This window comes from Fulmarus glacialis, unplaced genomic scaffold (genome assembly GCF_000690835.1).
Source record: "Fulmarus glacialis isolate BGI_N327 unplaced genomic scaffold, ASM69083v1 scaffold23442, whole genome shotgun sequence".
NCBI classification, from domain to species: Eukaryota; Metazoa; Chordata; class Aves; order Procellariiformes; family Procellariidae; genus Fulmarus; species Fulmarus glacialis.
Window position 1 is genome coordinate 1 of NW_009196291.1, and position 12311 is coordinate 12311.

General features: G+C 35.0%; 1 protein-coding gene across 1 annotated transcript in view; it reads left to right on the plus strand.

The window, feature by feature from the left end:
* The first annotated feature begins 2379 nt into the window (after window positions 1–2379).
* The window catches only part of PHKB (phosphorylase kinase, beta), an 82605-nt gene continuing 72673 nt past the window's right edge, over window positions 2380–12311 (plus strand). Inside the window, 3 exon segments of the mRNA XM_009572168.1 lie at window positions 2380–2491; window positions 8761–8850; window positions 11009–11147. Coding sequence (XP_009570463.1) covers window positions 2437–2491; window positions 8761–8850; window positions 11009–11147 — 284 coding nt within the window. The 5' untranslated portion in view covers window positions 2380–2436.

Below are 12311 nucleotides of genomic sequence, written 5' to 3' on the forward strand. Positions count from 1 at the left end.
GGCTGCTGTGGCCCTTCGGCGGCCGCTGCGAAGGGCGGCCCGGGTTCCTGCGGGTGTGGGACCCTGCTGCCGTGCTCTAACGTGGGCGTCTTCAGCGAGGCAGAGCTTCAGGGGATTTACAGGTGTCGTTGGACAGCTCGGCTGCAAAGGTGGCTGCTCGTGGTAGTGTTGCTGCAGTTTTATAAAGCTGTCGAACAGATGAAGTATTTTAAAATCGCAGGCACTTGTCCAAAAGTACCAGCTTTTGCCAGGTTTCCCTGGGATGAAGAGATTTTTTTTTTAACATGAGAATTTCTTGTTCTGAACTTGGACTGCGTGGCAGCTACGTCCTGGCCCTAAATGAAAGGCTGATTACCGAGTTGGCTTGAATTTCCAAAGTTCAAAAAACCCGATTTTTGTTTTTTTAAAATAAAATACACTCTTAGTAGGGCTTTAATTATAAATGTTCTTATGGAAACAGTTTTCCAAATGATCCCTGTGGTGTTTATTTATTTGTCATACGTGCTTGTAAAACTCAATCATTATTTCCTTATTTGCATATTTGATTGGTTCTATTGTGGTATAACTGATCAGACAGTGTGAAAAGAAAACGGGGCTTTATGAGGGCTCTCATCAAAAAAATTGATTGATTGAAGACTACTCCGATTCATATGGCTTTAAAAATTCTGCTTATGTATAGTATTAATTTGCAAAATACCCTTATTAAGACTATCGAGTAAATGAGTTGTTACTTTGTGGCCAATTATGATCACACAGTACTGTTATCTGAAAATTGATTTACAAACGTAGCTGTAGAGCTCTACAAAATGAAATCTGGAACCTGCATGTTTGGGATATGTGAATCCTGAGTCACAAGGCAGCATGCTGACTTTGGGATTCCCACACAGATTCAGGCCCTGTGACTGCAGAAGGCATTTAGATGATTTTAAATGCTTGAGTATTTCTTGGCTGCTGCCTTCTACTTTTTTGCTAAACATGTAAGAAAGTGTCTTCTGTGGTAATGACAGATTATTATTGTAGTTCACTTCCTTCACTTCCTGTTCATAGAGATTTTGTCATTTATATAGTAACTGAAGAAATTTATTTACTGAAGAAATAAAGATGATTTTAGTTTTAAACACTAAACACTAGTGTTTAGTTTTAAACACTAAAACACTAAAAGTGTTTTTCTGATAAAAGAGTTGATTTAAAAATCAAATTTTATATATAACCTTTCAGGTAATGTTCTTATCTAAAAATGAAAATCATGTTCTTGTTTCTCAAATTTACTCCTGCATCTTTGTAAGTATGTTGAAATTTGTATGACTTCAGAGCTTTTATACTTCCTTTCTGGCACTGTCAGAGAGAGATGTGGTTCGTATAGTCATTGAAAGTGGCTGAAACTCCCCCATACTGTTCTGAACTGGCTGAGGTCTATGCTCGAGAGTCCCAGTTTACAAACTGTGCTGTTTGTTCTGTTTTTTTTTCTGTAGTATGATGCTTGGAGTAAGATATAGTAAACATGGAGTACAGACACATGTACATGAAATGCATGAGTGATTCATTTTTTATAGCTGACAGCAAAATATCATTTAAGACCCTATCCTGTAGGAGGTAATCCATATCTTCATGTGTATGTATATTAAATGATGAATTACATTTTTTCCAGTAAGAACAAATTTTATTGAGAATTTTTTCTTTCCCTCCCTTGAGCAATAAAATACTGTTTAATTCGTTGGTACTGTGATAATTAACAGTTAGGAGCAGATTATAAAGATATTTAGTAGTTGGTGAGTTTGCAACCCCTGAAATTTTGGTTACTTTAAAAAATATAAACTTCTTTAAAGATTTGGAAAAACTTGTCATCATATTTACAAACAATATTTTCATATTTTACATTCCAAACTGGAAGATGTTCTACTTCAAATAACTGAGATATTCAGTAACATAAGCAGTATATATGACTGCAAGAAACATCCTAGTATAAATTCCACATGGGATAAAAGCAGGACTATACATAAGCAAAATTTTAGCTCCCCGTGCTTACTATTACTTACACTTTTATATGCACTAGTTAAAGCAGTATTTTTGTTTAATCCTAAAATACATCAAATAGATTTTATTCAGCACCTTTTGACGTTAATAACTAATTTCCTATTGAATAACAAAGCTACTGTGTAATGTCCAAAAGATGAACTTTGTGTAGACTGTGTCATTTTACTCAGAGAGGTTTTATGGAAGTAAAAGCAAAATAAAACCAATTTTTAGAGTAGAAGAGGAAACATAAAATGTAATGAAACTTTACTACCCTTTGTGCTGTGCACTCTGTCATGTTAATAACTCCACTAACATTGCTTTCACTTAATTTAATGCTGGTTGCCTTTAACATTTACTAAACCATTTGAAAATTGCTGTAGCTTAGCCTGAGACGTTTGTGATTAGCTGCACCAATTTGAAATGGCCAATTTGGATGATGACAGAACCTCCTCTGCGCATGCTTTTTTAAAATTTGGTAAGTGTGCAGTTCTGTGTTTTGTTTTTGTTTGTGGCGATTTAACTCAACAAAAAATAATTGTGTTTTGTGTTTCATGCAGTGTTTTGTGCTAGCAGTTTTTTAGCACTGTACAGTAGAATTTAAAAATGTGAGCTCTTTCAGTGAAAATTTCTGAGAATTGGAGTCCACTTGGGTTGAAATCTACTGTTCAGTTCTTCCTATTTTGTTTGTTTTGTGTTCCTGTAAGTATCTCTCCGTGTAACAATCTCTGAACTGAAATTTCTCTTCTAAGATGATGGTCATGTGAAAGGTGCACTAAGAGTGGTGTTTAGATTTAACTCCTAAAAAACCACAACGTGACTAGTTGAGAGAAAAGAAGTAAAATTTCTAATAAGTCAGTCATTGTTCCAAAGCTTGACTTTTGGCAATTAAGTTGAAGCACAGCTTTTATTTAGAAGCTAGAATATATATGAAGTTGTCAAGACCATTACTGTTGTAGCTCAATGTATTTTGAAAAGAGTTTGACTGGAACAAATGTGTCCATATCTGAAGCTAGCTGATCTGGGGAAAACTGTTTAGGACTCCAGTTTAGTCTGTGTTGAAACATGGAAGCAGTACAAGTGCTAGTGAGAGTAACCAGGTAAGGGGATTTCAGCCGCCTCTTGCCGCAACTGAGTCACTTGAACTACCCTGCCCTGCCTGTGGCATTTCTGTTTTGCGTCTCTTAATGTCAAAGGGCATGCATAGTGTTGACATTGTAATAAAAAAATTACTCTTTCCTAATTCTTATATTGATACTTGATGTTTCTGTTGTTATGATGCAAAATAAACATTTTAATAGTTTTAAGAGCTATTGTTTTGAGTTCTCAGAAATGGCAATTGATTGCCTTGAATATCCTGAATGGTTTCCTGCCTAGCTTGTGGCATTTACAAGGCTTGTGTGGTACACTTTGGCATTTTGGTGTATTTTGGTTTTCTGAAGCTCCTGTGTACTGGCATGATGGTCAGTGTTTTATTTCTGGTGTTTAGTAACTTCTGTGTGCTGTTAGTTATTGTAAATCCTGAAATCAGTAATTTCCATTAAGTATAATGTACTGTAGAGAGAAATCACTTCAGATGATTAGGAAATAGATAAAGGACAGAATAAATTGGTACATATTTTTTCTTTCTCCATTAAATTCTAATTGAATTACATGCACAGTCTAATACATGATTTTTCTTGATAAAGGATAGTTGAAAAGTTTTGTTACTTTAAAACTATTTAAATGAAACTATTACAAGACATTACTCTTTTTTACCTGTGTTAGCATCACTGAACCCAGGTAACACTTTGTACCTTGTGTGTACTCCTAATGTTTATTCAGATAGAGGAATACCTTAATACCTTTTCCTTCTTCCTCCCGCAACCCCTTACCATGTTTTCATTGAATTGTAAAACAGTTCAGTTTGGAGGGGATGTTAGGAGGTCATCTACTCCAGCTTCTTGCTCAAAGCAGGGTCAGCTATGAGATCATAGTTTCCTCCTGTATGTAGTGATTAAAAATCCCCACCAGCAACAGTACAAGTTGGTGCATGTTAAGTTCATGGACTCAGAGTTCAGATATTTACATATTTAAACTTCCAGTGGAAGTGCTTCTGAAAATTATTTTCTGATATCACCTTGCTCAACTACATGGGTTTGGACTTAAAAGCAGATGTATTTCATGGCAGACAACTATTAGAATAAACTGTATTGTATCCAACAGTGCTTCTCTCCAGTTCTGTATTAGGTCTGAGCTCAGGAGAGATTGCAGGAGAAGTCTTGAGGGAAAGGAAACGTGATGTTGGAAGGATATGATTTGTTCATATGATAAAATTTCTTAAACTTTGCTGTGTAACGAAATAAAATCCTCTTTGGTCCCAGTGACTTCTGTAATGTGAAGATGTTATTGCCCGTACTAATATTGGGTAATGAAAGTTACTGTGATCTGAGATCCAGAACTTGTTTATGTCTCAAGTGTTGTATTACATCCAGAACTAGTGTCACATTAAAGGACTGTGGTCAGTTTTTATTCTCATCAAATCTAGAAAGAAATCTGGTATTCACAGGGGTTTTTTTATTTGGTCTGTGCTGATTGAATTATGCAAGTAAACATTTTCTTTTTTTCTTCTGGCATGTGAAATGTTGCAAATAATATTCTTGCCATGTTGCTTCCATTTGTTTGTGATTAAACTTTGGGGGGGGGATGTGTGTGTTTGTTTTAAATTCTGTACTTTGAAAATTTTGAATAATCAATCCTTGTTGGAATATGCAAATCTTTATCCATAGACTAGGTCCAGAATTCCATTCTGATGCCTATTTTTCTTTAATATCTGCAACTGCTGCCACCTTTCAAGAATGTGTGGGTGTTCAAAACTTCTATATAAACGAATTTGGGAGCAGGGTTCCAAAACGTTGGCTATAGCTTTTAAATCTAAACATCTAGGCAGTTTATAGCTCTTCCCTGAAGAGCAATTAATGCTAATCTCAAGTATAACTGGAATAAAAATGAAGTGGATGGGAAAGTACTTTAACATCAGGATGACATAATATTCTCAGCCTCCAGAGATTGTATATACATAAGTATTCACACTGCTAATAGCTTACCTCAGAGAACTTCCCTTAATTTCCTTCAGTTTTGTATTCTGCTTTAAAGAGATAATTAAATTGTAAATTTTTCCTGGAATTGTACATTTGAGTTTCATCTGCTGAATAGTATTTTCTTATAGTTTCCACGTCTTCGCTAAGTCAGAAATATCCTGTCTGTTTATTACCTTAGTTCTACATTAGTAATTGATGTCTCTGTTGTCAGTTATTGGGCTGTTTCAGATTTCTTCCTGGTCTCTAATGCTTTGAAAGGAAATGGCTATCCTTTTTAGTAATTCTTCAGCTTGAAGAATGGTGAAATCATACTACTTTGGAACCTGTAAGTGGTAGGAAATGAAAGGGGATTCATTTTCGATGCAAAATACGGATATAGTGTATTTAGTCAGTGCAATATCTGAAGAAAAACGGGGATTTAATTGGACTTAGGGTAAGGATTTTGAGTGTTCTCTATCAGACATTAAATATATTAGTGCAGGAAGCAACACTTTGATTTCCTATCTGTTTGGGTTTTTAGTGATTTTGAAGTAGTTACTGACTTGCAGCAATCCACTTCTGATGTAAGGAAATAATGGGCATACTTCATTCTTTGTGGAAGAAAATCTGAACTACCATGTACCCTGTTTAAATTTTGTATAGGGTTGTTATGCCAGTATACAGCTGAAGAAATACTAAATCAAGAAAATATTTTTTTTATATTCCTTCGTAGCATGTCTACTTATTTACCTAAAATAAAACTCACACTGTATGTTTACAATGATATTAATACTTTTCATAAATTAGTATTTATGGAAAATAGTATTTGAAATTAATGTCCTCATTCTGTTTCTTCTGAATGCTAACGTACAAACTGAGAACTCAAGGGTACTATTTGCATATGTCATTTTTTTATGTTTAAGTGTTGCAGAGTCTTGCTGCTGTCATTTTTTTCAGTTTGAAAACCTATTTTAAATATGTAATTGAAAATGGCTTTCTATGGCAGGTTTTTGTCTTGCTGAAATGAACTATTAAATAGCTTTTGGAAAAGAGTATAGATGGGCTTTTTTTAGCTATCCTAAAAATAGCCTCCACTGGGTTATAGTCTCACTACAAAACCACACAGAAGGAGCAGCTAGCTTCATGTTTGTCTTATCCGTTTCTTGCTTTTGATTAGATTGTGGTACTGATGAAACATAATTTACCACAGGATTTGTCCAGCAGAATGCTGTAGACACCCAAGCAAACATAAACTGTATAGATGCTAACGAGGTATTAATGAAGAGTATGTGGAAAATTTTGATTTTGAGTGTCCCTTTAAACAAGTTCTCCTACTTGTAGTAGGATTACTTTTAAGGAATACTTTCAAGGCATAAAACTTTACTTTTTGTCAATTTTCTTGAACTTTGAATTCATCTCACTTTTTTGTTTTGTCAACAGTCTAGCTGTTTTAATTTATTTCTGCTAGTAAAGTTTCAAACATCTAAAAGAATATAATTTGTAGATGTTGGTGCTTTAACATTTTCATGCTCTTTATTCTGTTCAATCTGCTTTCTGTACAAAGTTGAAATCTCTGAATGCTCTGAAGTAGAAGAATATGCTTTTTGTTCATGATAACTTTATTTTGTTTCTCTGTTGGCCACAGAGGGTCACAGATTGACTGGTAAGTATGTAAATTAGACAAATTTTAGTTTAGAAACTTTTGACTTGTGTGTATAAGTATGTGTGCCTGTGAATACTCAACTCTCTTCATGGTGCAGTACTGGGGTTAACAGTCTGCAAGAAATAGACATTTCGAATCTTTTTCACACACAAAGGACAGAATACAGTTAACAAATCTAAGAGTAAGAATCTTTATTTTGCTTTTGAAAATCTAGTAAGTAAATATTTCTCATGAATTTGCTACTTTTTATGCAATAAGTGACTTACTGAAGATTTTTTCCTATGCATATTCTGTCCTACTTTCACTGAATCACCTTATAAAAGTACAGTTACTGCAGGTCACTATATTATGTGCTTTTGCAAGATAACTGAATTAATAGTATAACAATATAAATTGCGAATCTTCTAATGGACAGGGATTCCTAGGCAAAAAGAAGTAGAAAAATAAAATTGCTTTGAAAAATTGATTTAAATTGGGTTCAGAATGCTGATTTTTAAACAGAAGATACAAAAGGTGTGATATATCACAAGTTTTTCTTTTCCATTACAGAACAACTTCATTTCTTTTAGCTTTGTTTTTTTAGGCAGCTAAAATAAATTGGACTTTCTGTGCTTTCCTCTCAGGCCCTTTCCCCACATGCACGTGTTGTTTGTAACTTAACCTCTCCCAATGAGGAAAGGAAGGGCTGTAGGGGAAGCTCAGATGTGGTGTTAAACGTCACCAGAGAATCCATGCAGAGCAGACCCCCAGGAGTCTGCTCAAGGAGGGGTGGATTTTATTTTTTCAACTACTACAATTGCAAAGCAAAAGTAATGCTAATTTGGGGGGTGGGGTTTGAGTTCCTGAGGGGCAAGAAACATTTTCCAACCTCCCCACCACAGGACTTGATTAATAAAGCCTCTGTCACCACTCCACACACGTTCATTTCGTTTGGATGAGAGTCCTGTATGTGGACAATCTCCTGTCTAATGCTTGGATATGTGCTGGGAGTGCGAAAGAGGCAGCTTGAATAGGACCACTCTGCTGCATCCTGCCAGAACTGCTTGGCTGGCTGGGCTTCCCTGGCAATTCATTTCTCTGAGCTTTTCAGACGGACAGCATGCAGTCCGGAAAGGGGAAATTCTCATTCTTCCTGTTATCAAATGGCTCTGTGGGAGATCTTGCCATCCAGAACACTGAATAAAGCCAAAATGATTTATGGAAGGAGAGCAGTATGTTACTCTTAAATTAGAAGTTGGAAATGGTTTACCCCAGTAATTTTTAAGAAATCGTGTCTTTCTGATAGGTAACTCATTTCAGCTAACAGCAAAACGGACTTTTCAGGTGTAAATAGGGACGCAGTCAGTATGTGGGACACTGAGAAGGAAAGATGTGGATTTGATAGCATTGTGTTTCTCTGGAATATAGGTAATTTGGGGGCTTTATCTGTTGGATAGGTTGTTTAAGCTTTGGTGTAGTATGTGAGAACAAGCTAACCCTTCTTTTGATTCAAGACGTGACATCAGCTGGGCTTATTGTGGTGGTGGGTGAAACGAGGTTAGGGTAGGTAAAACCTTAATAGTGTTGTACATGTTCACCATTTCAGAAGGCAGGTAGGGAAAGTTAAATTCGAGCTACTTTTGTCCCTCTTCCTTCTGTTTTTCTAAATACCTTCAGGAATTGTATCTGTAGCATACTTAACTTCTAAGAAAATGTTCCTAGAAAATTCTTCATATTTAATAGGCTATCTTCAATAATTAAACTGTATGTTTATGTAGCATTTGCTGTAGCTGAATATCTACAAGGCATTGGAGATCCAGATGGAGGTGTTGTTTGTGTGGACAGGTACTGTAGAAAAAATGTGTATAAAAATCTATTCTCTGAGATTATAGAAATTACAACCTTTTTTTGTTTGCATTGATATTCGATCAATTGTGCTTTTGTATAACAAACATGAAAAAAGTCACATTGCAGTGATTTTTAGCAATAGTAGAATTATGAAACTAATTTTGATGTTGATTTTGTTTTTTCTCTTCTTTTTTTGAGGTTCAATTTATGAGCCACTGAAAAGTATTAACCTTCCAAAACCAGAGGGGGAAAATCTGTGGGACAAATTAGATCATTATTACAGAATTGGTAAGTTAATAATTGTTCCTACCATGAAAGATTTTCAGTGTAACTTACTGAAATATTTACAGTTATGGTTATGACAGTAATTAGCTTTGTCTTAAAATAATATCTGCAGTCTTTAATAAGGATTTTTATTTTCAGAGAGGTTCTGTCATTACAATTCCTCATAAGATTCCTGTGATAATATAATGCATGTATTTGGATATTTCATACATTGCTTGAAAAATCATGACCTGTAAATAGTGTTTAAAATTATCATCTGCATTTGTCAAATGGTAGAATAGATTCTGAGTTGCACCTAATGGTCTTGGATGGGGAGGGGTAAAGGTAATCTGCTGACAGTTTTTGGTGCTTGAACTAATCTAGATATGAATTGGAATTGATATTTACATGTTAAATATCATTGCTACATTATTCTTACTTGAGGATAGTTTCCTAAATTTCTGCAGGGAGTTTGAAAGGCGCAAAAACTGGAGGGCTGCATTACATGTCTTGCTGAAAATGAAAATGTATATTGGAAATCCGGTCCAGCTGTATGACTGAATTTAGAATTATTTTGGATAAAGTCGTAGCCTAGTATTGTGGCATTAGCCAGATACAGCTGAGGAAACATTTAAATGGAAAAAAGCTTTCTTGTAGTACTTATAACAGTTTGACAGGTGATCAGTGAGAAGTTAATTTTTGTTACTAATGGTACCATAATGTGTTTTTGTGCCAAAATTTCATCTGCTGGCTAACTTATTTTAAGCCAAATTTAGTGGTTTTGTTTTCATTATGACATAATTCTAAGCCAAAAACATACACGTTAAAGAAGCAATGGTTGATTTTGATTGTTTTGGGTGTTGGGGGGTTTGTGTTATAATAAAGTCCTGCTCGTATTCTTAAATCACTTTTTTTAATGGCTGTGCAATTGACTGTTTAAAATTTAAGTTTTAGTCGGGTAAGGGTATAGAATAGTGAGCAATTTTTCCATCATTCTAAAAATGTTGGATGAGACTCCCTTCATTCAAATTGCTTTTTGAAGTGAAATCTGTGAGTTGTGCCTGGTCTATCCATAGATGCGTTGCTTTTCGTAGATGTGTTGCTTTTATCTCACAGAGGCGGTGACACTTCAATTTACTTTTAATGCTTGGCAGTAGCAAATCTGTGGTGGTGCTTGCTATTTATCTGTCGGGCACTTATGTTGCAAGCAGTCTGCTGCCTCAGTAAAAATTTGGATTTATACTTCATTTTAGAATAATCTATATTGACTTTTTCAGGTAACATTTTATCAAAGTTCTTGTTATAAGGTATTAAGTCACTGAAGAATATAATGCAACAAGCCATAAACCCCTGAAATTTTAATTTAAAATACTTAATTTCTAATACATAGGCAATAAAAAGGCTTTTTTAAAATGATGCTTGATAACATTATGGAAAAAAATTGCTTTCTTGTCTTATAATGGACAGGTTATTGTTAGAACGGTCATGTTCAAGGACATTAAGCCCCGTTTCAATCTTGTAGCATGCTGGTTATTATACTATTTTAGGAAAACAATTCACAAAATGTGAAATATTAAAGTACAAAAAGAAAGAAAGTAGTATTTAGTATTTCTCCTAATTCACTTTTGACAACTTAAAAATTCCTGTCTTGTTCTATTTTTATGTCAAGGTACCGAGTTAAATAACTGTAGTCGTCCTTTCTCCTTACTTACTGATTCCTTACCTTTTTTAAAAATATTGATACAATCATCTGGCCTAGGTTAAAAATTTAATTTTTATGAATGTAAGTTCTGCAGAGTTTAACTATTTAAATTATTTAGGGAGAGGGGGCAGTTGACGTTCTGTAGCCGCCCCGCCCCCCCCGCTTTTTTTTCTTTTTCCCCATAAAAGGGAAATTACTGGGTTGCGTTGTAGAGATTCTGTATGGAGTGGGTTGTACTAGAAGAGAGCCATATAAATAGTTTTGAACACTGATTTTTTGTAAAAGGGTCTAATTTGACTGAAAAAAACATGACAAATTTTTTTTGTCTGTCTTTCTCCTTACCTTTCTTTCTCTTCTGTTTTATGTTGTGCAAGCTCTAACAGGATGTTCACATCTTGATATATTCCTGAAAAATCTATGTAGAAACTGGAAGAAACATAAGTGCTGTTAAGACCATTTTTTCTTTTTTCCTTTTTCCAGTTAAGTCAACGTTACTGCTTCATCAAAGCCCAACCACAGGTCTGTTTCCTACAAAAACATATGGGGATAACCAAAAGGCAAAAGTACACGACAGTCTTTACTGTGCTGCATGTGCCTGGGCATTAGCCCTTGCTTACAGGTGAATAACTTCTAAACTCACATCTCTGCCGTGTTACATTCTTTCTGTTATGCAGTTCCTCGGGAATGTTGTAGAATATGAAGCTTTATCAAACATAGTTTTGTAAACCCATAGAGATGGTACGTGTTTCCAAATCTCAATAAAAATATTTATGTAGCTACTAGGTTAGAAAATGTCACTCTACTTTTGGTAAGTAAACATGTTTTCATATAATTTAATTCATACCAATATTCTGAAACAGAGGAATTAATGCACGCTATTGAAAATAAAGGTTATTATGGCAAACTGTTCTGAAGGAATACTGCTCATTTTAAATGTAGTAGGAGAGTTTAGAGCAGAAGCAGGCTTGTTGCGGGTAGCAATCCGGGTACTCGCAGGAGACTGAATCCTTGAATGCTGAGAAATGTATATTTGGGAAATAATAGTGACTGTCATCCTTGCTAGGTACAAAGGCTGGGCAGTCTCAGTTGTTAGCTCTTCTTATTTTCTGTTTCTTCCGTTTCCACTGTTGACTCATTAGAGAAATAGGTTAGGAATTTGTGTGGTGTAGTGTGACCTTAAGAACTATGGGAGAGTTACCTCCCATAATAATTTATTCATAATTCCCTCTACTTCAGGTCAAATAACTATGGAAATTGCTTTCTGAGATTTAGTATTCCTTGTTTCCAACCTTGCTACCCCAGCCATCCAGGAAAACACAGACAGAGGTGACGATAACTCAAATGCAGTGTTTTTAAAAAAGAAGATGGTGTGCAGATATTGAATAATTTACTCTTTTTAGTAATCAACTTCTTGTATTGCGGTAGCAATCACGTTCTTGGACAAAATTCTAGTATGTTTTACAGAAGAGGGGCCAGAAATTATATGAGGAGCTATTGCTGAAGTAAAGATGATCTACTTAGCAGCTAAAAAGTTTTGAGTTTCCTTTTGGTCTCCATTTATTGCTTTAGATTCTATACCTCTGACACCAATCTGAAAAAAACATTAGTAAAATTGTCTTCTAGGAAAGGTTATTACAAAATGTGTTGGGTTAACGGTTGGACTTGATGATCTTAGAGGTCTTTTCCAACCTTAATGATTCTATGATTCTATGATTCTAAAATGATGCTTTTTGAAAGAGAAGATGTACAGAGATCTGTGTTTACTTCTGGAGATGCTGTGCCT